Genomic DNA, 27,394 nt, shown 5'->3' on the forward strand with positions numbered 1-27,394 from the left:
TAGCTTCTTAGGTTAAGTGTCCGAAGCTGACAATCAGTGCTAAGCCCTGAACTTCGCTTACCCCTGTCCAACTCTGCCCCTGTAGCCGCCTGCATTTAAAGCACTGTGAAACCAGGAGCCTAAATTTTAGGGACTGGGCCCTAGTAGAATTTCAAAACGGGCCAATTTAGAAGGTCAGCTCCGGAAGTGACCTCTTTGTATCTTCCCCTATTGCTACTGGGAAAAAAAAAATGGGGTAATGACATCACAGAATCGGCAGTAAGGTTCTCCCGAGACGTATGAACAGGCAGGAAAAAGAGTTTCTGTTCTACTCTGATAACCCAGTAACTGCAGCAGGAAACAATAAGGGGTAGATTTTTTTAAAAATAAGTGCGCGTGTCCATCTGCGCACGCTACCCGGCGCGCGCACACGGACACGCCATTTTATAACACGCGCCCACCGGTGCACGCGTGTTACAAAATCGGGGGCGGCGTGTGCGCAAGGGGAGGCTACATTTTGGCGATTTTCACGCGGTGACGCATCGGGGCCTTCCCCAGTTCCCTCCCAGTTCGCTCCAATTTAGGAGCGGACTGGGAGGGAACTTTCCTACCCCCCCCCCTACCCTAACCTCCCTTTCCCTCTCCTCCCCCTCACTCAAACCTTTTTTAAAATGTTATTAGCTTTTATTTTACAAGTTACTTCAGGGCCCAATCTGAAGTAACTTGCACGCGCCGGCAGCTGGCCGGCGCACGAGGCTCCTGGACAGCGAACAATGGCGCTGTCCCAGCCCGCCCCTCCCAAAACACGCCCTCCGGCACGTCCCCTTCCAAGAGGCCCGGCACTTGGGCGCGTCCCCGGCCTTTACACGCGTGGCCGGGCCTCATGGAAGATTCGCCCGGCGCGCGTAATGCCTGGCCACGCGCGTAAAGGCCGGGATTTACGCGTGCCGGACATTTAAAATCTGCCCTTAAATACTCTACACTAAACAAAAGTTAATAAAAAAATGATTAAAAAAAAAAAAAAAAAAAAAGTATGCATAATATAAAACCAGAACCAGGAAAGAGGCTGGCACAGATAAACCAGCCGTGGAGTTTTTAAAATATATTTCTTATTCTATCGTTTTAACTCAATTTTTAATGTCCAGCTGCCAGTTTTGGCGTCTGTTGGGCCTGGCGGCTTCTAAAGGGGGAAAGAGACTGAAAAACGTTATCACCACTCCTTGAGAATGGTCAGGCAACCTGAGGCACAGGGAGATAAAGTTAATAAAAAAAAATAGATAAATAAAAAAAAATCCCAAGGCTGCGCTAAAGAGAGTCAAGTCCACTTTTCCAGGTGATCCAGTCCTGGTTTTTACCCCTTTGGGCTCGCAGTTCTGGTGGCTTACAGCTTCCTTCCTCTCCCTGCAGCGGGGTAAAACCAGGCCTGGATCATTCTGGAACAAAAAAAAATGGAATGAGCAGGCAATCCTGAGAGCAAGACTGGAACACAAGAGCCTGAGGAACTGCCCTGGTTTCTAGTTCACCGCTTCAGTCTCTGAACCACATCCCTTATGAAGAAAGGCCCATGTTAGCCCAAAAGACTGAATTCGGCTTCACTAAATACAACATTTATGTAGACCAAAATTTGAATAAGTGCATTTGCCCATAGTTCCAGTTGAGATGGTGTCCCCCGTGACCTTTAGAGGCTCCTCGAGGCAGAGGGTCGCCGTACAGGCGGGGGGGGGCAGGGCCAGTATCCGTTTTCTGAGCAGAGCCCCCGGGCTCGGCTCGCCACACGCTGAGGAGGGTTACGTCGGCGGAGGGCCCTCGTATCGCAGCATCAGCTTAAAGGAGCGGGCGAAGTTGTTGGCGAGGGTGCAGCTGTGGGTCTCTTCCGCCAGGGGCAGCAGGAAGGCCAGGAGAAGCAGGAGCAGCAGCAGCAGCTGGAGCGGGAGCGCGGCACAGCAGACCCGCTGCAGGAAGGCGCACGTCCGGCCCGGCCTCGTCTGTAACACAGGAAAAAGAGAGAGAGAGAGAGAGAGAGAGGCTTTCACCAGTCACGAGAGAAGGAAACGCAATGGTGGCATTTTAGGACCGGGGCCTGCCGGGCAGAGACATTGATCTGCGCGCCCTGTGGAAGATCCTTGGTTCAATCACTGCTCCCCGTGCTGGCTGGGATGGGAGTTGTGGGAACCATGGTCGTTACTTAACAGTGATGTCTGGTGACCAGGTTTACACCCCCCCCCCCGTGGTGCAGAGTCTCTGAAGAACCCCTGGCACATGGCTTCCGGCCTCCGGACCATGGCTACAATGACCAGAGCAGCGGGTGGGAGGGTCTATTACCATAGGGGGGAAAATAACCCGGGGGTAGCTGCGAACGAAGGCGCATGGCGGCAGATCCCAGTCCTGGTCCTGACTGAGCCGGAGGTATAAAGGAGAGGGAGGAAACTGCTGGATTAACGAAATAAGAGGGAGGAAAACCTTGCCTGGGAACAGGGCGGCAGGGCAAAGCCCGTCAGCATCGCAATCCGTGCAGCCTGTCCCCCTTCAGCCAACCGATGGGCCAATGGGACCAGGCTGTGGGATAAAAGCAATGCGCTCTCTCTCACCCCAGGGGCAATCGGCACAATTTGTCTCAGTCTGGGGGCTGCCAGTGACTTGTCCGAATATGCCACCTAGCTTGGCATGAACCTGACCGAAACGAATCAAATGGGCACTCCGCTTAAACTCCACACACAAACGAATGGGCAAACTCTGCACTGAAGTGCACGCACATGCCCCCCCCCGCTGCCTTCTTGAACGGTATTGTTTGGTAATCTTGTGGGGGAAAAAAAACAAAACAGTAAAAAGAATGCGATACCTTCACTGAATCGCCTGGGCCATCTACAGATTGGAGAGACTGTCAAAAAAGAAAAAAAAGAAGAGTGAAATTGAATGATCTGTAAAGCTTGCAGCCAAACAACTTCCAGAATAGCCAGAGAGGAGAGGCAAACTGCCGACTCTGGAGCAGAGGATCCGAGCCCGGCAAGGCATGAAACCCAGAAGGAAGCAAAGCTCGTGCTTTTCTGGCAGGGCCTGGTCAAACACGGCTTTTGCTTTACTGATGCTTGCAAATAAATAGTTTGCAGTGGACCCTCGGCTTTGCTCCTTGAATGCAGCCTGGGGAATTTTCAAATTTTAATGATAGTTTTTAAAGCTGGACTAATCTGGCACCTAGATGTTTGAAATTCAGTTTAAAAATATATCGCCCATCTTAAACACAGAGATCCTCTGTTCGCTGTTTACTCGCTGCATCTTCAGTAAAGCTCATTATAGATCAGCTGAATGCCAGGAGCAAATCTTCGGGGTGGCTGGTACGCTTTGCCAGAGGATCTCAAAGCCGAAACATCAAAGATTTAGCTCCAGAAGCTGCTGAAGGGACACCTTTTTAACTCAGGCTCTCTCTGAATAATCAAGGTGAGATTTCCTGGCTGCTAGAAACAGACGGAGAAGCTGAAGCTTATCTGTATTGCTTCAGCAACAGCAGCAGTGATCTATCTTATTCAGTATTAGGTGAGCTCTGTTTAAACTGCTTGTTTTAAGGAGTAGGCTTGAAATCTGGGTAACATCCAGACAGAATATGCCTTGTACCTTCTGATTTCAAGGCTGGTTGCATTAAGTTTTACTTTCGTGACTTTTTTTTTAATCTTATGATACATGTATTTTTCTGTTATTAATTTCCTTTGTTTTTATGTTCTTGGTGTTTTATGTGTAGTGTTTTAATTGAATTTTAGGTGTGCATTGTTGTTACCCGCCGAGGAGAGATCTGCATTTTTTTTACATAAATAAAGTGGAAAGGTCTCCTCACTTAGCTGCAGTTGCTCAGATAACCTGGGCAGAGACTGCCAGTCAAGACTCCCTAGCTCCATTCTGCTCTATGCCGGGAGGGGCTGGCAATGCCCCGGCGTGCGGTGGTACACCGCTGCTCGACAGAATCCTCTGCACCCAACCGGCAGATACCTGTGCCCCGGCACCCTTCTCACGTGCAGAACTGGTGGACTGGCGCCTCCTCGGTGAGCTAATCTTACAAGGAACGAGATCAGCACCACCGGCGCCGGCCCCGTCGCCTCAGAAAACGTGGGTGCTGCCGGCGCAAAGATGGTGCGGGCAGACAGGGGCCATGGGGAGGGGGCCACACTCTCCTCTGCCAAAATAAAAAATCAACATCTGTTCCGGCAAAGTCCCCTCCCCAGCAACCTCCACTTGCCAACCAGGTCTCCCCCTACCTCCCTCACTTTTCTCCACAAACTCCCCCCGCTCCCGGCTTCTTGTCAGCAACATCTCTCCCTCCCTAATTCTGGCTCTCCAACATCTTGGGAGCGGGTGTTGCTATTTTTTTTGCACTCTGTCCAAAACCGTTGCTGGCCCCTGTCCTCTACCATCCAATGGGATGTCCCGTTAGAGCTTCTGAGCCGAGCCAACCTCCAGCTGGAGCTCTTTAGGGCTCTCAGCAAGGCTCCTCTACACCAGGGGTATTTAAAGCAGGAAGTCTGGCTTATTGGATGGTTAAGAAGACAATGCCGTTTGGGATGTGGCCCGATGCCTAAGAAGTTCATTGAGTGGCCAAGGCTGGCGACCACCGACCTAGGGGCTCTGCTACCTGACAGCACTTTTAGTCAGGCTCTGTCCTGCCTTTCAGATTTCCAGCCTCAACTCTCCTGCTTAGACACAGGGGTTCTGCAGTCACTACAGCCCACAATCGCAGAGCTTCGCAGCCGCTGTGCTGGGGCTCCTCTGAAAACCTGCCACACACCCTCCCCCCCCCCCCCGCAACGCCAAAACCACTGTGCTGTGTGGCAAATGACGCCAAATCTGACAGACCGCTGGGCGGTTACCAGCACCCGATCCACCAGCTGCAAAGCGCGGCTGAAACGTTTCGTCGGCAGCTCCCCCTCGGCACCGCGTGCAGCCTCTGTGCGGAGCCTGGCGCGGCGGGCACCCTTTCCCTGCTCCCTCCTGCCTCCCCTCGCTCTGTACAAGGCGCGCACTTCCATCAGGGATCTAACGGCAGCAGGCGGGCACTGAACGAGCGTCATTTGCCCAACAGCACAAGGAACGAGTCCAAGGCTATGGGACCGACGGGATGTATCGGCATCAGTGAGCTCACTTTCTCCTTCATCGTGAAGGGGGTTCCCTAGATATCCTGTAAGGTCTGTATTTCCCTCCCTCTGACTTACAAATTCAGCTCCCACCATTCAACTGGAATGAGCTTCCCCACCCTTCCCACATGGCTCTTACCGACATGTTACTGGCGTCTTTAAGTTTGGATTTGTAGAGCATCCAGCGGTAGCGCAGGTCCTCCAGCCGCAGGTCTTCGGCAATCCCCATGACCGGCCGCAGCTGAAGGAGGATTTCAAAGCGCCCCTGTCCGTCTGGTAACCGGGAGCGCAGCTTCTGAAAGAGCAGATCCCCCACAACAGACAGCCATGAGGCACTCAAGATTTTGCAAAATGGCAGAGCATGGTGTCCCGATGAGTCGCTGAGCCGTGCAAACAGTGTCAGATGAGAGAGACAGAGACTCTTTATAAGGCTCTCGTTTAAGTAAACGTTTGATACCACTGTAAGAGGGGCCGTTCTGAACTCTGGATGAGGTGTTGGGGATGGTCTAGGGTTTGGGGGGGGCAGTTTCACAATCACGGTCGGAGGTACGAATAGCACAGTAGACAAATCGTCACTGCTGTGTACTGTGCTGTTCGTACCTCCGACTGTGCATGTAAAACCGCCCCCCCCCCAAAACCTAGCATGCCACCAAAACCTCACCCCGCGTCCGGAATGGCTCCTCTTACAGTGGTATAAAAAGGTGACTAATATCTGTGTCTCCCTTCTCCCTGCCCAAAATGGGATTTGCGATATTTATCACAAATCCTGTTTCGGTCGTAATGCACAGCTATCGCAGCCATAACGTCAGGGGAAAAAAAAAGGCGCGGTTATTGCTAGCGTTTAAATCCCACGATAGCGTGCGTTAAGCTATCGCACGTAACGTTAGCCACCCCTCATTTTCATAAACTCCACCCCAACAATTCCCTATTGACAAAATTTTTAAAATCTGCATACGCGTCCCACGATGCGTTATTTATTGCATGCGTATTTGGCGTTAGGGCCCTAACGCCCGCGATAACGCCATAACGCAATTTGACGAATGACCCTGCTAGCCTGTGAACCCTCTGGGGCTAGGGCAATACCTGAAGGTAAACAGCGGAATCTAAAGAAACAGAGTTGGACTAAACATGGCAGCCACAATGCAATCTTTGCTTCACGAAAGAAACCCAGCTCTTGAAAGCTCGTCACAAATCCTTGGCGCATACAAAGTTTTGTGGACCCTTATTTCTACACATTCTCGAGGACACATCCAGCAACCGCCTGACTTTGCTCAATCAAGCCAGCGAAAAGGATGAAATCTCTGCGGTATTTTACACTGAAGGCAGACCCCTGGGAGCTCGTCCCCTCAACGTGACTACAAGAACGGCGCGCAGACTTTTTAACCGCGCCAAGGGAAGGCAATCTTCAGACGGTCGATTTACGGGGGTAAAGGGGCTTTGAAAATTCAGCCTTAGAAACATGCATGCTGCACGGGGTCAAAAAAACCTATTACGGGACGGAGAACAAATATGATCGGCCCTGACCGATTAAAACCGCAGGAGAAGACGCTGCGGCCTGTCAGAACAGAACCATCTCCTAATTAAATTATTTCTTGCTAGTGCGAGCCTCGGGAGCGTGCGGGCAGGGGCCCCCGCCAGCCCAGGCTGTTGTTCCTCAGCCAGAGGGCGGAGTCGGCAGTCCGGGGCGGGAGAAACGCATGCCTGGCGTCACCCTGTGGGATTCTGTCTGCACACAATGTGCAATATTTCCTCCGCGCGCCTACGGCGATCACAGCGGGAGCCCGGGCTCTAAATCTTCCCTAGCACCGGGGTGATGGCCTGCGACATTCTCGTTTTAAAAGTTTAGTCCATAGACTATCAGCCAAAGTCATGTCTAAGGAGGAGATGGGTGCGATTCTGTGGATCCTTCTCACGGGGACCAACAGGAGCCAATTATGACGTTTAGTCAACTGACGGCGCCTGGCTGTGGGGAGGAGTTTGAGAGACCTTCAGTTTTAGCCTGAAGGTCGCTGCCGACAGTCAACTAATAACGAAAGTCCTGAATACCCCTCCGATCACGAGCCCTGTGCTTCATCACGCCCACGGATGGCACGGAGAGGAGAAATTTACAAAGCGACAACTCGCACTGGTGCCAAGCGCCTGGGTCAGTGGGAAAAAGTCTGCAGCGACGGCTAATTCCCACACTGCCTCGTGGGGGATCGCACCTCTGCATCAGGGCGCGGCCTATCCTGGCCGACCTGCGCGGCACCGGAGGGCAAGGGCGGGCGACGGGTCAGCGAGGAGCGGTGCGATCACACTCGGGGGGCCCCCCGCGGGGTGGCGCTCACCTGCAGCTTGCTGCGCTGCGCCTGGAGATCGTCGTCGTCGCCACCCGAGGAGGCTCCGTCCCGCAGGATGGCAGTCAGCTCGGCGCTCTCCCCCCGCAACCACTCTTCAAAATCCTTCATGAGCCTCGGGTAATCAACCGTGCTCCTCTCCGCTCCCGAACTCCTCTGAAAAACAAAAACAAAACAGAAAACCGTTTCAGATGCCTGCACCATGTAGCATGGACGCCCTTCCCCTCCCCCCCCCCCCCCCCCCCCCCGGTCTGGGCTCTGCTGTCCTCACTGAAGAGCAAAATATAAGGCAGGCTGGGCCGCCCCTGGCCCCCTTAGAGACCTGAACGCAGGCTAAAGACCCAAGAGGCTTCCAAAACTACTGAATATTTCTACAACCACCCCCGCCAGGCGGGTTTTCATGAACTCCACAGAATACACTCATGAGACAAATCTGCATGCGGTGGAGACCCAGGATATGCAAATTTGTTTTATGCATATTCCGCTGCAGATATCCTGACAAACCCGACCGAATGGTGAGTCAAGGCCCGACCAGGCCTGGGAACCGCCGCGATGTGTCGGGAGTCACTCGGGCTCCCTTCTCGTCTCTTTAGCATCTCTCTCTCCTTGGGCAGATCCCATTTTAAAGGGCTTTCTCTTTGGGGCGGCCCCGGACAGCCTTTTTTTTTTTTTTTAATTCACTTATGCTTTTCTCTTCCTCTCCTAGGGGTTGGAGGGAAGAGGTTCCGGGACACAGAGAAGACTTTCTTACATCCTTGGCACTTCCCCCCTGTCCTGGGTTGAGAGAATCCATCGCATCCGCGAAGGGAGGGCTCAGCTGGTCCACCTGGGGAGGGCCGTCTGACACGGCCCAGATCTTCCCCGGATCGTTTGCCATTCGCTCCTGCTGCCTTTTCCAGAGGATGCTTGAAAGCCAGAAGAGAACACAGAGGTGTCAGAGAAAGTTTCGGGCCCCGCTATCCCACGAGCTTCCACTGCGGTGCCACAAAACGTGGGCCGCAGTGAGCCACATTCAGGCTGCGCTGCACACCGTCCGGGGAGGAGGGTTAGGGTATGGAAAGCAGGCAACAACAGAAAAAAAGAGAATCAGTAAACCTTGGGTTTCAGTCACAGTACACAGAATTTAAATGAAAAAGCGGGTGTAGAGTTTATTTATTTAGTCAAACCTGATTTCTCACCTTATCGTTCGAGGAACCCCAAGGCGAGTAAAAAAAATAATAAAACAGTGAGAAAAATCCATCTGAGCTATTACAATTACAAATACTAACAACACACAAAGCTAATTAATTCAGATAAATGTATTGCAAAAATCTTGACGGCAGTCCAGGGGGCTGAGCGTTCTTCTGGTTGCCTAAGAGCTCTCATTGTGCGGTACAGGGCCAGAGAGAAGCCACCGGGCACCTGTAGCCCAACCCCTTCTCCGGCAATGACCGATCTGCTTCACCCCCAAATAAGCGGAGCAGCTCGAGTCCCCGGATCATCTTCCTTCCCCCAAGTCTAACTCCCATCATGGGACCAGGCAATGTCTGCTACAAGTCTGGCCCGTCTTGCTACGAGGCCCATGTTATCCGGCTACCTTTGGCGCCACTGAACACACCCGACTGCCTTAAAGTTTATCTGGCTAAACTGAGGACGGCTCTACGGCACGACCCTCCCCGGCAGGCCCCCCTACGTTCTCCGGCCAACTTTAAAGCTTAGCTGGATAAACGGTGGAAATATTCCAAAGTCGGGATTTAGCGGATAACTCAGAAGTTATCTGCTAAATGCCACGGAACGTGGACCCCCCCCTCAGAGTTGCAGCCGTGACTGCCTCCCCTGGCAAAATGTTGCGTAACTTGTCTGATCTCGCCTCCTCTCCTGCAGTGCTAAAATCTACTGCCCCTTAGCCTGAGAAGGGGGTCCACATTACTTTTGTCCAGGGTAAAAAATAAATTCCCGGATGAGTCCACCGATAGGCCTGTACGGTTTAATTGCATCCTCCCCTGGCCATCTCTTCTCTAAGCTAAAGAGCCCTGGTCGGCTCCAGCATCCCCCGTATTATACACAGGACTGTCCAAGCCGTGTGAGACAGAAGGGAGACAGAAGGGAGACAGAGCGGAGCGGGCACGGGAGGAAGTAAAAGACAGAGAGGCCGATATTATGTGCTACTTAGTCGGATAAGTAGGCACTTCTCCAGCTAAGTGATGGCGGCTGAATATTCGGTCCCGTTCGGTGACCACCATTTAGCCAGAGAACCTTTTATCTGGGTAAGTAGTGGTGGGTGGGACACAGGGGTGTATAATAAAGTGGCTAACTTAGCTAGCTGAATACCTGCCCCACAAAGTTCAGGCTACAGAAAGCAAAGAGTATCAGAGCCAAAGTCAAGCACTTGGATACAGACAAGAGAGTATTTAAAAGCAACCAACTCCTGAAACAGTATCTCGATGCACAACCGTCTGTGATGGCTTTAGACCCTTTGCCCCATTCCTCAGGGGTACCGTTTTGACAATAAACTCTAAGAACAGGAGAACACCTTGCTAGCTCATCCCCGTTAAGCGTCTTCCAGTATTATCTATTTTATGTTTTCAAGTGAGCCTGGTTTACAGCGCGGGGGAGGCTAACAAAACAAGTGAATGAATAGTTACCCTGCCAGGGCTTCCACTCGCGCCCTGAGCGAGTCCCAGGGCTCCCTCAGCTGCTCCAGCTGTCCCTGGACGTGCGCTGCCCCCGCAGGAGACGAGCTGTCCGCGACGGCCTGGCCCTCGGCTTCCAACCGGTGCAGCTGCAGCTCTCTGTCTCGGAAGTCGGCCAGCAGGCTCTGAGAGGCAGAGAGGTCAGGATGAGAATCTGCGCGGCGCTCTCACACGTCACAGCCAGCACCGGGAGCTCTGGGTGTTATCCTGAAAGTGAGGGGGGGTGGGGAGGGGTCAGGGGAATGAGGTGGGAGTAGCCCGGCGGTGACCGCCCTGGGCTCGGAGTCAGCAGAGATCCTGGGACGTGAATTCAAGGCTCGCCTTCGACCTTCCCTGTACAACCTGGGGCAAGCTTGCCATGGGTTTTTGGACTGCTGGATTTGTCCTTGGTTTGTCCTTCACACTGAACCTTCCTTCTGACAGTGCTTTGGGAATATGCTTTAATTCAAAGCTATCTCAAAAAAAAAATAAGGGAATGCAAGGAGGAAATCTTGGAGTAGCATCTCCTCAATATTAAGATCAATGTATGCTCATTTAGCTTTAGGGAAATTAGCCAGCAGGGCAGCCAGTAACGTTTAGCTGTACCGAATCATCTCCACTGGAACTGGAAACGCTGAGGTCAAGATCCAGTGCCGCTTAGTTGGATAAATTCAGACTTCTCTGGCTAAGTGGCACTGTTTGAACATTCCGCTGCGTTTATTTATCTGGTTAAGTGGTGGGCGGGATAGGGGCGTTCTGGGGCAAGGCTACTTATCCGGCCACCTTAGCTGGATAAGTGCCAATATTCAGCAGGTCTAAAGTTAAGCAGAAAAATGTATCTGGCTCACTTTTAGATAGCCGAGTGTATTCAGCAGTGCGGCTGTGCCACTGAATACCCTGGCTAAGTTAGTTGGATATGTTTATCCAGCTAACTTTCTCAGCTGGATTGTGGCTGAATATCTGTCTCATTACGTTTTAAGTTCGGGTTTGGAGGGGGAAGTGTGAGCTGGATTCCACTCTCTGTTGGCCTACAATCCTGACCCTGACCCCATATCTAGTTGGGTTTTCAGGCTGTCCTAAAATATGGGGGGAAAAACAACTTTGCATACAATGAAAATGGTGAATGCAGATAGATGTCAAGCACGTTCTTTGTGGCTATCCTGAAAACTAGACAGAACAGTTTTGGGAACCACCGGGATAGTGCGATGATGGTCTCAGCTCTTAGGGCCCCTCTAGCCACTCGGGTTTTCAGGATATCCACAAGGAGCATGCAGGAGAGAACCAGAAGGGGGATCTTGTATGCCCCTCTACCCAAGAACGTGGAGCACAAATAATGAAGATTAAAGAGACTGTCCTGGATAAGGAGGGACACCTTGCTGATCATCATCACACTCTATGGACCGTTCTGTCTAATTCTGCCATCATCTACTAAACATTTCCCAACCCTGGAGACAGTGCATGCAAATATTGCTCGTGCGCACTCACTGTGGATATCCTGAAAACCTGACCACCTCAGCAGGCCTCAAGGACCGGCTTGAGAATAGCTGCGTGCTGAGGGCTTCTTACCTCAGCTTCCCTCATGCTGTTCTCTTCTTTTTCTTCTTCCCAGGTCTTCTCCATGTCCTCGAGTTTCTGCGAGGTCGCCACAAGCCACCGCTGCAGGTCCGCCAGCCTCTTCTTGAACGCCTGGTGCTCGCTGACAGCCTGCTTACACATTCTTATTTTCACCTAAACCAGAGGAAGATCAGACAAAAACAATGAGAAAAAAAAAAGTCAGCAAACCTGGTGAGAGAAAACAAAATTTTTATGATTTCCCACTGTTAAGAGAGGCCAGAAAAAAAAAATCTGAAAATTGCCGTGTTCATTTGAAACTCAGGTCCCGAACATAACGCCATGCAAGCCTGCATTTCTGAAAGCTGCCACCAGGTGGCACTCAATATTTGCAAGAGGCGACTTGATTCAGTGATTCACAGATAGGGGTTGCTAGCTGGCTCCAGATTTTCAGGGCAGGACGATCCAGCCCTGGTTTTACCCTGTTGCATGCAGGAACTTATAGTTCTGATTTCTGATTTCCCCAAGAAAAGCAAGACTACAAGTTCCTGCAGGCTGTGAGCTAAAACCAAGGCCAGAGTGGAGGAGCGGCATAGAGGTTAGAGCAGCAGGCTACAAAGCCCAGAAATGAGGGTTCAAATCCCACTGCCACTCCTTGTGACCTTGGGCAAGTCACTTTACTCTCTGTTGCCTCAGGTACAACCTTAAGATTGTGGGAATACCCACACTAATTGAATATGATCCACTCTGACGTGCTGAAAAGCAGAATATAATAAATAAAATTGGCCTATCCTGAGAATTTGGAGCCAGTTGGCCACCCTGGACTCCACAGCCTTACCCTGCTAAAATTGAGCCTTACCCTGCTAAAATTGAGCTTCAGCTAGATAAATCTACCCCACTAGAGAAATGGACCCTCTAATCTGCAACGTTTCTGAGGTTAAAACCATAAGCTGCAGGAAGAAAAGAGGGGCCAGATCAGAGAAGCTCCCAGGAAGGACTTTCAGACTGAGGGCTCGATTCATGACGATCATTTCCCATAGAAACAGAATAGGAGAAAAGCCTCAGTGGATCAGGCCTTCGGTTGGTCAGCATGATATTCCACCCCTGCCGGATAACCTTACCGCCATACACACTGCGTGGTTAGATTTCGCCAGCTATTCAACCACACAATCAGCTCCCGCCCTGCTTTTACCCTACAAACTTCAAGATAAAACCAAAATATCACCACGGAACGTGGGCCTGCACCTTTCTTCTTTTTTTTTTTTTAAGTGGCCTTTATTCCCCCGGAGCACAGGAACGCAAACACGCCGCCATTTTCCAAAACCGGAGTGAGAGGACATCCCTCGAGGAGCCGTGAACGGGAGGATTTCAGCTGCAGAGCAAACGGATTTGAAGGAAGAGTACAAGCAACAGCAGCAGGAGGGAGAGGAGGAAGCGCAGTAAGAATCTGCCAGACTGTCCGTGGAGGCAGAGCGTCGCCCCATCTCGCCCCTGCCAGTGTTGAGATGAGAGCACAGTAAGGCAGAAGAACTGGTTCCTGCAGGGGGGTTTAATCCTAGGCTGGGTGTGGGTATACTCAGCTGGTCTGAGCTGGCAGGGTTCTCATCAACCTGCTCCCCTGCCCCTCCGTCTAACCCCGGCTCTCAGTCTCAGCTCAGAGGCTGAGAAGGGCCTGGGGTCTGCGGTCCGGTGTCCAGCTATTCCTGTCAGCTCCACGTTAGGTGGGCTCGGGAGGCAGAGGGCATTTGCTCGGTGGGCATGTAAGTAAAGAAAACATTCTCCAAGCTTCAGAGCAAACAGACTCTCCCGCACCTGTGTCTGGCCAGCAGAAAAAGGGAGGTGATATTGCCCCTGTATAGGTCCCTGGTTGAGACCTCACTGGGACTACTGTGTACAGCGCTGGAGACCGCACCTTTAAAAGGACATAAACAGGATGGAGTCGGTCCAGAGGGAGGCTACTAAAACGATCGGCGGTCTTTGCTCTAAAGCAGCCTCTCCTACTGGTGTGCCGCAGCTGCAGTCTCATGTCCTCCCACCAGCAGGGGGCGCGGGAGAGCAGCACTAAGCGGCAGCTGCTTTTGCTTTCCCCTCTGCAACACAAACTGCCCCGGCTCCTGGAGTCTCATGAAACCTGCTGGCTCCCTGCAGTTCAGATTGCAGAGGGAAGCTGGCAAAGGAGGAAGAAGCAGCACTCGCTGAGCCTGCTGACAGACATCTTCTGTGCAAGGATTGGGGGTGGGGTGAGGCAGGGGACGCTGGGTGTGGGGGAGAGCGAAGGGAAGGTGATAATGCTTGGTGGGGATGGGAAGGAGAGGGGGAGGGAAGGTGATGCCAAGGGGTGGAGGGAAAGGGAAAAGAAGGTGATGACAGGGGGTGAGGGAGATGGAAGATTATGATGATGAGTATGGTGGTGGGGGAGAGGAGTGAAATTAGAGGGAAGGTGATGATGCCAGGGGGTGAGGGAGAGGGAAGGTGATGGTAGGGGGGGTGAAAGGGAAGAGGTGATTGGCACGAGGAGTGGAGGGAGAGGGAAGAGAAAGTGATGATGCTAGGGGTAGAGAGAGAGGGATGATGATGCCAGGGGGTGAGGGAGAGGGAATGGAAGAAGAAGATGATATGAGCGGAATGGAGGGAAGAGACATGTGATGGTACCAAGGGTTGAGGGGGGAGGGCAGGTGATGACGATGCCAGTGGGATGGGGGGAGAGGGGGGAGAAAAGAAAAAGTGGTGATGGGGAAGTGGTTGGGGTGCCACAGCGAAGTGAACCTTGTGCCACAAAATAAAAAAGGTTGGAAACCACTGTCCTAAAGCACACGGGGATAGACTTAAAGATCTAAGCATGGACACCCTAGAGGAAAGGCGAGACAGGGGAATATGGTAGAGTCATTCAAATTTCTCAAAGGTTTCCATACATAGGAGGAGAGTCCTTTTCAATGGAAAGGAGGATCTAGAATGAGGGATCATGAGATGAGGGTGAAAGGGGGTAGACTCAGGAGTAATCTTAGGAAATATATTTTTTTTTACAGAGAAGGTGGTGGATGTGTGGAACGGCCTCCCAGTGGAAGTGGTGGAGACAAAAGCAGTATCTGAATTCAAGAAAGCCTGGGATAAACACAAGGATCTCTGAGAGAGAGATGGGAATTTTAAAGCTAAATTAATTGTACGGATGGGCAGCCTGGATGAGCCATACGGTCTTTTTCTGCCGTCATGTTTCTAGCAGTGTGCCTGACATACAGAAAACCTTTCCATTCCCTCTGAGTCAGCCCTGCGTTACTCTGGCTAAAGTGACAGGGGATACCTAGGAAGGTGGGGAAAAAACAAATTGAGCGAACCCCTCCTGCAAATGGCTCCCTATAGTGACCCGGCCCAGCTCCCTGACGCAGACCCTCAGCTTGTGCATCCCGCATCCCAGGTCTTAACCTGTAGCAGTCTCTTCAACGCCAGGCAGTCGGAGGACAGCTGGCTGATTCTGGGCCTGTGAGCGGGTTGTGACTGAGCCGAGGCCTCCAGCTCCTCGACGTGAAGTCCGATTTTCAGCAGTTCTTCCTGGATCTCCTGTGGCAAGAAGGGGAAAACAATGCGGTCACTGAGCACCCACAGCGCCCACACCGGTACCCACTGTCACCTGAAGGTAACTCGCAGAAGATGCCGGCCCTGGAAACCGCGCGACACACCACAAGGACGCATGCCGTGCTGGGCGGCAGGAGACGGTACCCCAGTACTGTGCCGCTGCGTGAGGGGGGGGGGGTACCGTCAGGGCCGGGAGCTCAGTACAGCACGGGCAGCGAGAGGCAGTGCTCCAGCAGCGTGCCGCTGTGTGGGGGGTGGGGGGGTGCGTAACCAGGGCCGGGAGCTCGGAGCGCGAGGCTGTACTCCAGAAGGGTGCCGCTGTGCGAGGAGCAACGCCAGAGCCGGGAGCGCAGTTAAAGGGAGTCGGCACCATAACCATGATTTTCTGGTTCTGCAAGAGCTGAACGTGTACACAGCACCGAACAAGCTAAAAACACGGGCAGGTCGGTACAGGAATGCAGTGAATCGCACCAGCCATGCAGGTGCCGCGGGGAGGGGGGGGGGGGGAAGAGAGGGAGAATCTTATCATTCGTATCAGGCTCCCTCCATAATGAACGGTCCGATAAAAGTGCAGACACGTCATTGAAAGAGGTTTCTCCGCTGAGCTAACCTGGCGTAAAGGACAGAAAAAAAAACTCTCCTCGTTCAGCTCACTGTGTCTGTCCTTTCTTTCAAGGCGTAAATTCGGGAGAAAACAGCGGAAGCGCTGACCTACAGTTAGACAAGGCAAAGACAGGACGCAGTCAGTCCGGTGCGGGAGGGTGCAGCCACCATCTTAGACCGGGACTCACCTGCAGTCTCCGCAGCTTCCCCTCTTTCCCCGCCAGGTCAGGCTGGGACTCGCTCGCTGCCGTCACGTCGAGCCTGAGCGCCCCCAGTCTCTTCTGCAAAGACTCCAGCGTGGCATCCAAGTCTGCGCTCTGAGAGATCGAGCTCTGAACAGAATAACAAATCCGGTTCGTTAGCTCAGACCCCCAAATCTATCGCCTTCTCTTCCTTTTTAAATTTCCATTTCTTACCGAGCCCTAAGGATCCTAAGAAGGTCTCTCAGAGGCCCTAAGAGCTGTTAATCGGGGAAGCCGCTGCAGGTCAGGGATGGCCAGTAACAAGAGCTTTGCTCTGAGGTTACTCTGGATTATGAATCAGAAATGAAACACGACCCGCAAAACAAGCTCGGCCCACTCTGTACTTCACTTGCCATTCCCTGCCTGGAGGCAAAGAGCAGACTGGCATCTTGCTTTACGAACGAGTGCCTGCTGGTACAATGAGAGAGACGTGAACCCGCCGGGGGATCTGTTCACGCCGTGCGCAGGGCCAGCAGGCGGTGAGAGGGTCTGAAGATGACACGCTTGCCCTGCGGCATCCTGCGTGCTCCCGCTGCAACCAGCCATGTGTCTTTGCAGCATAGGGGGGGTCGGGCTTCATATCAGACAACGGTCTGTACTGCGCTGGCAGTAGCGGGTTTTTTTTGTTTTTTTTTTAACAAGGTGTCAGAGCACATTTCGGTTGCTGAGAGCGGGCGCCAATGGGGTGGAAACCTGATGCCGACTTCGTAATCACATGGGAGCGTGCCACAGTCAGAACTGGCCCTAGGGGGAGTGTAACCTGTGCATTGGCCCGACCGGGGGGGGGGGGGGGGGTGTGTGTGTGTCAAAATTAGAGCTCTTAGAGATCTTCCACCAGCAGAGGCAGCAGGTAGGAAAATCAGGCTGAGGCCTGGAATTTGTTGCCAGAGGATGTGGTTAGTGCAGTTAGTATAGCTGTGTTTAAAAAAGGATTGGATAAGTTCTTGGAGGAGAAGTCCATTACCTGCTATTAAGTTCACTTAGAGAATAGCCACTGCCATTAGCAATGGTTACATGGAATAGACTTAGTTTTGGGTACTTGCCAGGTTCTTATGGCCTGGATTGGCCACTGTTGGAAACAGGATGCTGGGCTTGATGGACCCTTGGTCTGACCCAGTATGGCCTGTTCTTATGTTCTTATGTTCTGTGAGCCAAGCTTCCTGTTACCAAGGAAACCCGTGCGAAAGGCAGGGCAGCCGCAGGACCTATGGGCACGTGCGAGTTCACAGCCCCCCAATGCTTCTCCCAGCTACTGCCACCGCACCGCCTGCAGATCTCCAAACGAGCTAAGGGAAGGAGCCCCCTCGGAAGTTACAGAGAGGGGGGAATGGGGACCTTTTGCCACAGCAGAGAGCACCACGTGGCCAAGGGCCGGTTCTGATCACAGTGTGAGAGTGGGGGAAAACCACGTCTGTAAAGGAAACCCCCCCCCCCCCCACAGTGAATATGGGCTGTCGTCGCTGAGCATCCCTTCCGGCCTACAGCGCGTTCTGCGCGCCCGGATAAGGAATGGTGGCTGCGGACCTGCAGGAGGATCTTTCGCTGCAGGAGGCTGGCATGCAGGGCCTCCGTCGCATGCGCCGCATGCGCTGCCTCTTCCAGAACAGACTCGGCTCTCTCCGCCCCAAGCAGGTGACCCAGCAAATCCTTCTGCTGCTGTACGAGCGGCAGCTCCTCCCTCAGGCGGGAGCTCTCTTCCAGGGAGGCCTAGCAGAGAAAAAAAAATAAACAGGCAATAATGCATCAGACTGCATTCACTTTTACTTTTCCATGGGCTTCTGCAGTTTCTTACATTGATACGCAGTACTGTTGTTATTTTTTGTCTTAATAATTCGTCATAATGCAAGTCATAAAGGACACCCAAAAGGCTGCTCCTGTTCCATGGCCGACAGGAGGGACACCACTGCTCAGAGCAGGGAGCAGCGGCCGCTCTGGCACCTCCTGGGGGGGCACCGGAGACGCAGGGGGTGCAGCCCTGGAGAATGACCCCTGCTGGGGGTCCCAGGGAGGAACAGGGAGCAGCCTGGGAAGACCCCCCACCCCCCATATCTGCTCCTTTCTTGAGACGGGGAGGGGGTCATTGAAGCTCTGGAGCACACTGAAAGGAACTGCTTATTCACATTTCCTCCTGCACAGGCCCTTCTAGTCACAAAGGGTAAGTGGCGAGGGGATTCTGCCAGGAGCAGCCCCTCTGTGCAGCCCTGAAGGAAGCTTTCTTAGGTCACTGCCCCGGCCTCTGCATGAAGCAGTCGTTTCGGCTGGGCTGCAGCTACTGAGACAAGGCGCAGCGAGGCGGGGGGGCGGGCAGGGACTGCTGGCGCAGGAATACCTTTAATAGACTCAGAGTCGGTGAAGTTAAATCGCTCCCTGATGGGTGTCGCGGTGCCAAAAAAAAACAAAAAAACCGCAGGCTGCGCAGAAACCTGCCTGGCTGCCTTCTCGGTGATTCAGTGCACAGACAGGGGAGCCTCTGCCCCGTCCCCCTTCTGGTTCCCCAAAGCCCGAGTCTTCCCACAGCTGCCCTGCGATGGAGGGGGGGGGGGGTCACAAGGCACTGCCCTCCCCCCACCATGCAGATAGCAATGAAATGGGGGGTGCCCAGGGTTGAGCTCCACACCAATCCGGGGAGCATGTCGGTCTGTCCGACCATCTCTAAAACTATACGGGAGGAATTATTTACCACAGCAACGGAGTTGGGTGATCAGAGGCTGGTGGCAAGCGTCCGGCAGGACCAGGCCCGTTCCAACCACCTCAGAGCCAGACGCACCGCGGCCAGTTTTCCCACGACGGGCAGAGGGAGGGAGGGCAGCTCTCGGGGAGATGATCAACACGGGTAAAAAAAAACTCTCCGGGAACGGGCTTCTCCGTATCCGCCGTGGGCCTGTGCACGTTAAAAGCCTCAGGAGCCCATAGGGTCAGGCTCCAACACCTTGGGGGAGGCTTACAGAAAGGATCGAGGCCCGGGAAATCATTTCCTGCTTCCCCCGCCGCCAGGTACTCGGATATTAGCGTTTGGGCTCCTGCGCGCTGTATTTCTTAACTACACTGGGGGGGGGGGGGGAGTTGGAATTTTAAAATTCCCGGCTGGGAAAACCGAGGGCGGCGCTGGTTACCTCGATCTGGGGCAGGAGGTTCTGAATCAGCGGGGCGTCGCTCGCGCCGGCCGTGGCGTCCAGGAGCCTCTCGGCCGCCGGCTTCCAGTGCTGAAACTCCCGCAGCGGTTTCTGGAAGCGCCGCCGCAGAGCCGTCTCCGCCGCGGTGCACAGCTTGAAGGCCTTCCCCCTAGCACTTCAAAATAGAAATCAGCAGACAGCGCAGGCTGGAATGACATCGCTGGGGGGGAAAAACCTTGCACCTTTACGCCCTGACTTTACTAAAACCTTTATTCTCCTCCTGTGTCTATAGGGGGAGGGGGGAGTTAGTACATCAGGCCCTTAAACGGAGAAAATACCCGGATGTCACCGGGGTGGCTCGGAAACGGGAACACAGGGCAAGGCCGGTGTCCAACCTCCATACGAGAGCGCACCGTAAAAACCCGATCCACCGCTAAAGGTGTCAACGTGGCGGGGAACAGAAACTCAAGCAAATCTGGTTCCTAATTCACAGGCTCTGTGACTCGGTTTTTTCATTTTGCCCATTTTTTTTTCCTGGGAGGCTTGAGGGAACCCTCACCGGCATAGGGGGCCTCCTCCAGTCGCAGCCCTCGAGGCTCCTCTGTGGTCCACAGGAGCCACCGCGGCAGCTGCACCCAGCCCTCCTCCCTCTGAACTCTCCCCCAGGACCTGAGCGCACCACCTCCACGATGCACCCACGTCCTACGGAGAGGGGGGTGGGGGGATCTGTCCACGCCTCGGGTGCTACAGATCCAGTCCTGGGGTTCTTACAGGTTTGTGCCCGATTTGCAGGCTGGTACTGGAAACTTGCTTGCCATAAAGAAATACTTTTATAGCTCTGGGAGCACACAGATCAGAAGAACTTGTTGTGGATTATCCGGGTGCTCGGTTGACTTCTCTTTACAAATTTAACTAAATGATTTTATATCCCTTTTAATATTTATATTGAGTTATTTACCTTATTACTGCTCTTACTGTTCTGCATCTTTAGCTGTTTAAATTTTTATTTTTTTTATTGTTAATTATTTTACTATTTTAACTGTTTTTATTAGTTTATTATGAAACGCTGTATTTTATTTATTTTCATTTAATTTTGGAAATGCAAATATTTTTAAATGAATATTTGTTAACAAATGTAAACCGATGTGACACGTTCTCATGAAACATCGGCATATAAAAATTAATAAATAAAATAACATTTTCCTGAGACCGTTTCTCAGTGTCGAGTTCACTCCTCGTTCATTGCACCAGCTGGAAATTCAGCATCAGGGCAAACGAGTTTCCTGACCCTCTGGGTCTGACCCTTGACCCTCCGCCCCCCCATTACCTCTGGTACTCCTGGATCGCAGCTAAGACGCTGGCAGAGAGAGGCTGCGCATCCTGGGAAAACCGGAAGAGCTCCTTCAGCTGAGCCTTCAGTGCCTCTGCCTTGGGATCCTCTGCAGCGAGAGCGGAGCTGGCGGCCTTCAGGAATGAAAGAGAGAATGAAGTGCTTCACCTGACGTGGAGTGTGCATCCGATGATGACGCCCGCCCTCCCCATCCCAGGTGCACAGGCTCTCCACCGAGCTCGAGGTTTTTACACTGCAAAACATTTCCCCCAATGACGGGAAGAGCCTTCTCACCCCTCTCCTCCAGGAATCCCGGCGTCCGGGGGGGCAACACGCGTGCCGCAAGAGGTTAACGACTACAAACGAGGAGGGAGAGACCACGACTGCCGGCACTCGGTTCGTGGATGGGCTTTGTGAGTCGGTTGAGCGGCTGCCTCTAGACCAGAAGACAACCCAGGCTCTGGCTCTGCCTGCGACTCCTCACCCCGTGCTCTATGGACACTAAGGGGGTCGATATTCAAAAGATTTACCTTTAGCCATTCAAAATTCCTCCTCTTCACCCAGCTAAATTTATTCCAGGCATAAATCTCAGCTTGCAGAAATGCAGCTGGGTTAGAAAGGGGCCAGCTGGAGGCATTCCTGGGGTGGGCTTTTTTTTTTTTTTTTTACAAATTTTACAAATTTTTCCTCAGCTTAAGGAATGAGATAATTTCTAATCTCATAACCAGTTATATAGCATTTATTTGTTGCTAATTTCCGCTCTACCTTTCTTCCTGGCTACTTTAGACCCCAAGTTCTATGCCCTTGTTTTATGTAACTTTGCTTGATTCAGCCTTCTTGTCTTTTGGTTACTCTTGTTTTTTTCCCCCCTAAGTTCCATGTAAACCGGCCTGATGTGAATTCTATTCGTGAAGTCCGGTATAGAAATATATATTAAATAAATAAATAAATAAATAAATAAATTAGTCAGCGCTGGCCAGCTAGACGTGGCTGGCTGACTCTGGGCAGGCCGAATAGGAGGCCTAAACCTTTCGGAAATCCAGAGAAAGCTAAGCAGGTAAGGTGACCCCCAGTTTTGAATATCGACCCCCTTAAAACTCTTGCAGCTCTTTACAAGTGTCCTCATCTGACGTCGTTTTCCCATCCGCGCCCACACTCGACGAATCAGGGGCCCTTCGCTTTCCAGAGGGTCAATATTCAGAGAGCCGGCGAGCGGGTTAAGTTATCTTCGACCGCATATTCGGCGGGGCTGACACGCCCATGTCTGCCCCCACATGTACCCAGCTAAAGCCACGGGGCATTAACTTCATTCCAGGGCCACTTTAGGTCTCCACAGGCTCACGGGCGTAACTTTAGCAGTACTGCGCTCAAAGTCTGCGCTTGCCGGCTAAAATTCAGTCCCGCCCCACAACGTCCCCCCAGGGCCACTGCTCGGAATCCCTGGCCTACGAAGCGGCACCCCCCATACAAATCCACAAGGTCTGGGCATCCCACATTATATATACGCTGACGATATCCAGTTAATACTACCCATTGACGACACAATCGAAAAAACATTAAAAATAGTAAATATGTATCTAGATATCATCAAACAACTACTAAACCAAATGGAGCTAGTAATTAATATTGAGAAAACAGAATTTATAGATTTAGAACGAAAAAACACGGAGATCGTTCAAAACCCAATTATACTCAATAACAACCAAAAAATAGAGTTAGCAGATAAAGTACGGTGTAATAATTGACACAGAACTAAGCTTAAAACAACACATATCTCTAAAAGTAAAGGAAGGATATGCCAAACTGATGGTGCTGAGAAGACTTAAACCTCTTCTAACAACCGCCAACTTCCGATCAGTACTCCAAGCGCTGATTTTTGCAAGTACCGATTACTGTAACGCCCTTCTGCTAGGCCTACCATGCACGTCACTAAGACCACTACAGATATTGCAAAACACAGCTGCTAGAATCTTAACCGGCAAAAGCAAAAGAGACCACATCACAGAAACCCTGGCAGAATTACACTGGCTACCCATTGAACAAAGAATTCAGTACAAAACACTGTGCACCATACATAAATTAATACACAATGAAAAAGCAGACTGGCTGAACACAGCCCTTCGTGTACACGTCCCAAATAGGAATCTGAGATCTGCCAACAAAGCACTCCTAACTATTCCATCAGTCAAAACAGCTAGACTCACACAAGTAAGAGAAAGAGCTCTATCCTTGGCAGGACCCATACTTTGGAACACCATGCCCACAGAGTTGAGACTACAAAGCAACAACACAACCTTCAGAAAAAATCTAAAAAACCTGGCTTTTTAAACTAGCTTACCAAAAAGAGAAAAGAGAATAGTACTCAAGGGAAAGCAGGTACAAACAATTGAACAACAAACACATAACCAAAATCAATATGTGTGTAATTTTTAATCAGATTAAGTTTCATTCTTTTAAAGCTCAGGAAAAGGGTAAAAGTACAACGATAGAGGTAATCTTGTAACCTAAACTGTTACAATGTGAATTGGACATGACTCATTACACTTACCAATTCATATTATTTACAAACTATGTTACCGATCCTTAAATGGCACCTATGTAACTTAAGATACGTTAGCTTCATTTTTATGTGCCTTAATGTAAACCGTTGTGACGGTTCCCACCAAACGACGGTATAGAAAAATGTTAAATAAATAAATAAATACCTGTGGCCCGGTTCCATGCTCGCTACACTTTCCTGACTTCTACTCAAAGTGCATAAGGTTTGAGCTGGAAAGAAAGGCACTTCGATAACATTAGTGCCAATTTATTACTGCTTAACATGAACTTACGGCCCCCGAGGCACAAGGCCTCTGTCCTGACATCATGTGCTGTACGGATAACACCACGAAACTCACCGTGTACTTCTTCCATAGCGCCTCCAGCTCTTCTGCGCTCTTCACCTGTTCTCCTGGCTCCAGGCAGCTTCCCAGCCTCTGGATGGCTTTCCGAAACCGGTGGACATCTGCCTCCAACTGCCTGGCCCGGGCCTGGTAGGCGCTGTCGGACTGATGGGCCTTGAGAAGGTCCTTCCCTTCCTCGTTGTTCATCAGCTTCAGCTTGCCCAAGGCCCTCCGCAGCTCCTCCAGCTCCTCGGCGATTTTCTCTGCTCCTAAGGGCGAGGTGTTCTTCACCACAGATGCAGACTGGACCTCAAGGTCTTTCAGCCTCTTCTCGCCGCATCCAACGTCCTGGGCAATGTCCTGCATGGAAAATGCCGTGAAAGCCGGGTTAAAGAGCAGAGCAAAAAAAAACAAAAAAAAAGAGGCGCTCTCAATGTTACTTCCTGCATGATTTGGTAGGCAGGGCCCAACTGACCCTCCAGACTCGCGCGCAGACTGAACGTGGTGCTGGCGCAGGAGGAAGAAAAGAACCATTTTTGGCACTGGATCCCTACACGGGGAGATTCACACTTGGTTTACTTTTGTATCAATTGGACTGAAACGCTTCAACAGCGGTTGTAGTTTGAGAAAAGCTGAAAAATATGATTCGGTTACCGCCGTGGCAACACCTTTATGAAGCGTCCTTAGCACGACTATTTTTCCTACGACTGAGGGCACTAATTTAATTCTGCCGGAGGGCGCGGTGATAAGAAGCCGAGCAGGTTTCTGGGATGGCGGGGGAGGGCTGGATCGCAGCCTGCCTCCCTTCCCATCTCTTCCCCCCACCCCGACGCCCAACAGAAAGCAGCCGTGCAGTCTGCGGTGACGAGCCGTTGCCCCCCCCCCCTCCCCCACAGGGAGTAAAACCACAACCAAACGGAGGCAACCTGGCAGCCTCCGCGCTGACTTCGGCACGCGCCACCGCGGGACTGGCTTCCACGCGCCACGCGGTTGGGCGAGGGCTGTGGGGCAGTTTTGCTGTCGGTGGCCCTTTGCCGGGATTCTTCCCCTCGCTGAAAATCCCCGATAAAGGCCTGCTCGGAAACGCGGCTCCCGAAGGGCGAGCCAGCAAGCCCGTGAAGGCACTCGTTCAGTCCCGGGAGGTGGGGGCGGAGGGTCCTGTCCAACCTGTCCACAAATTCATCCCAGTGCACAATTCATGCCCACAGGACCCCAGGCAAAACCTTCCCACAGCACAGTACGGAGCCCTCCAGTTTTCCTGTGGCAAGAATGAGAAAATTCTGCAGCAATTCTAAGGCAATTCTTTTAGAAATTTGCCTAGAAATAATTATTTTATTTAAAAAAAAAATCCATTTTCTGATATATCTTGTGTGTTCAGTTAATTTATTTTGTTCTTTTTTTGGGGGGGGAAAGGATCTTAGTGATTGGTGCTGGGGCGGGAGGAAGGCACAGAGAACAGGGATTAGGGAGAGGATCTGGAGAATGGGCAGGAGGGGGAGAGAGGATCTTAGAGGGAGACAGGGAGGAGTTTTCAGGGGGATCAGAGATGGGGGCAGAAAGAACGGATGCAGGTTCAGATGAAGGGGAGGACAGAAGGAATCAGGGAGCAGAGGGAGAGGGAGGATTGTGAGAAAAGTGAGAGGTGAGAGGGAAGAGAAGTGGAACGGGAAGGGACGGAGACCAAGGAAAAGGAAGGTGAAAGAGGTGATCCTGGATCACTAGAGGGAAGGAGGATCCACTCTCACACGGCTGACTTCTCTCACTCACACCCCATACCCTCTCAGATCCCCTCTCACTCACATCCCACATCCTCTCAGATCCCTTCTCTCACTCACACCCCACACTCTCTCAGATCCCTTCTCACTCACATCCCACTACCTCTCATATCCCCTCTCACTCACATCCCACATCCTCTCAAATCCCTTCTCTCACTCACATCCCACTACCTCTCATATCCCCTCTCATTCACATCCCACATCCTCTCAAATTCCCTCTCTCACTCATATCCCACATCCTCTCAGATCCCCTCTCTCACTCACATCCCACATCCTCTCAGATCCCCTCTCTCACTCACATCCCACATCCTCACAGATCCCCTCTCTCATTCTCACACCCCACACCCTCTCAGATCCCCTCTCACTCACATCCCAATTCTCAGATCCCCTCACTCACATCCCATTACTTCTCACATCCTCACAGATCCCCTCTCTCACTCACATCCCACATCCTCACAGATCCCCTCTTTCTCACACCCCACACCCTCTCAGATCCCCTCTCTCACTCTCACTCCACACCCTCTCAAATCCCCTTCTCACTCACATCCCACATCCTCTCAGATCCCCTCTCTCATTCTCACATCATAAGAACATAAGAAATTGCCATGCTGGGTCAGACCAAGGGTCCATCAAGCCCAGCATCCTGTTTCCAACAGAGGCCAAACCAGGCCACAAGAACCTGCAATTACCCAAACACTAAGAAGATCCCATGCTACTGATGCAATTAATAGCAGTGGCTATTTCCTAAGTAAACTTGATTAATAGCCATTAATGGACTTCTCCAAGAACTTATCCAAACCTTTTTTGAACCCAGCTACACTAACTGCACTAACCACATCCTCTGGCAACAAATTCCAGAGCTTTATTGTGCATTGAGTGAAAAAGAATTTTCTCCAATTAGTCTTAAATGTGCTACTTGCTAACTTCATGGAATGCCCCCAAGTCCTTCTATTATTCGAAAGTGTAAATAACTGAGTCACATCTACTCGTTCAAGACCTCTCATGATCTTAAAGGCCTCTATCATATCCCCCCTCAGTCGTCTCTTCTCCAAGCTGAACAGTCCTAACCTCTTTAGTCTTTCCTCAGGGGAGCTGTTCCATCCCCTTTATCATTTTGGTTGCCCTTCTCTGTACCTTCTCCATCGCAACTATATCTTTTTAGAGATGTGGCGACCAGAATTGTACACAGTATTCATCCTCTCAGATCCCCTCTCTCATTCTCACCCCCCACACCCTCTCAGATCCCCTCTCACTCACATCCTCTCAGATCCCCTCTCATTCTCACACCCCACACCCTCTCAGATCCCTTCTGATCCCCTCTCATCCCTCATTCCTTAGATCCCCTTATTCAATCACAACCCACACCTCCTGATTCCTCACTCACACTCTGTTTTAGCCCTCTGAACCCCTCACTCACACCCTTCTGATCTCCTCATTCACTCCCCACACCCCATCCGATCCCTTCTTCACCTACACCCGCTCTGATCCTTCTCCCATTCAAACCTCACACCAACTCTGATCCCTTCACTTACACCCCCTCTGACCTCCTATCGCTAATTCCCTCACTCACAACCCATACCCACTCTGATCCTCACACTCACCCCCCTCCCCCCCCAACAGCCACTGACTCCTTTACTAATTCACATCTCTCAACTTCTCCGGTCTCCTCACCCACTTGCACCCCAAACACATTTCAGAGTCTCTTCCTAGGCTTTACAATCCCCTCCACCCTCCAATCTGGCGATTAGAGAGAGAAGCATGGCAGCGTGGTGCCTCGGCCCCCTATGTTCCTCCTCTGCTGCCCGGGCCCCAGTGCTACGGTCTCCCGTGCATTTCAGTCTGGCATATTCAGGCCTCTGGCGGCAGGGGGAGGAGGGGGAATGTGGCATTCTTCCAAAAAAAAAAAAAACAACAAACAATTCTGAATCGGCAGTAGGGATAAAATGGGGATTGGTATGGGGTAAGGAGGAGAGAGATACATGAATCGCTGCGGTGAAGAAGAAATTCTATGGCAAGGAGCAGATTTTGCAACACTTAAACTGCAGCCACAGAATCGCTGGAGACCGGGGAGCCCGAGCTTAAAATGAATCCACATAAGTTAATACATTCAAGCTTTGGTCACATCTGGGTGATACTTGTTTGGAAGAATACTAAAAATTGGCATGCAGCTTTATGTACATCTTATCAAGAATCCCAAATTTAAAAAAAGGAATCTCGGAGACTGAGAAAGTAAATTGCCATTCTG

At 51.7% G+C, this 27,394-nt stretch overlaps 1 protein-coding gene across 1 annotated transcript in view; it reads right to left on the reverse strand.

Moving 5' to 3' along the window:
* Positions 1-649: 649 nt before the first annotated feature.
* The window catches only part of SYNE3 (spectrin repeat containing nuclear envelope family member 3), an 86,246-nt gene continuing 59,501 nt past the window's right edge, over positions 650-27,394 (reverse strand). The window contains exons 6-18 of the mRNA XM_029597884.1: positions 23,390-23,734; positions 20,490-20,626; positions 19,163-19,337; positions 17,574-17,756; positions 15,996-16,139; positions 15,055-15,189; positions 11,650-11,811; positions 10,057-10,229; positions 8,184-8,337; positions 7,424-7,588; positions 5,236-5,391; positions 2,819-2,857; positions 650-1,964 (exon numbers count right to left, since the gene is read on the reverse strand). Of these exons, the coding sequence (XP_029453744.1) occupies positions 1,767-1,964; positions 2,819-2,857; positions 5,236-5,391; positions 7,424-7,588; positions 8,184-8,337; positions 10,057-10,229; positions 11,650-11,811; positions 15,055-15,189; positions 15,996-16,139; positions 17,574-17,756; positions 19,163-19,337; positions 20,490-20,626; positions 23,390-23,734 (2,166 nt within the window). The 3' untranslated portion in view covers positions 650-1,766. The remainder of the gene's footprint in view (positions 1,965-2,818; positions 2,858-5,235; positions 5,392-7,423; positions 7,589-8,183; positions 8,338-10,056; positions 10,230-11,649; positions 11,812-15,054; positions 15,190-15,995; positions 16,140-17,573; positions 17,757-19,162; positions 19,338-20,489; positions 20,627-23,389; positions 23,735-27,394) is intronic.

Source organism: Rhinatrema bivittatum, chromosome 4, assembly GCF_901001135.1.
Source record: "Rhinatrema bivittatum chromosome 4, aRhiBiv1.1, whole genome shotgun sequence".
NCBI classification, from domain to species: Eukaryota; Metazoa; Chordata; class Amphibia; order Gymnophiona; family Rhinatrematidae; genus Rhinatrema; species Rhinatrema bivittatum.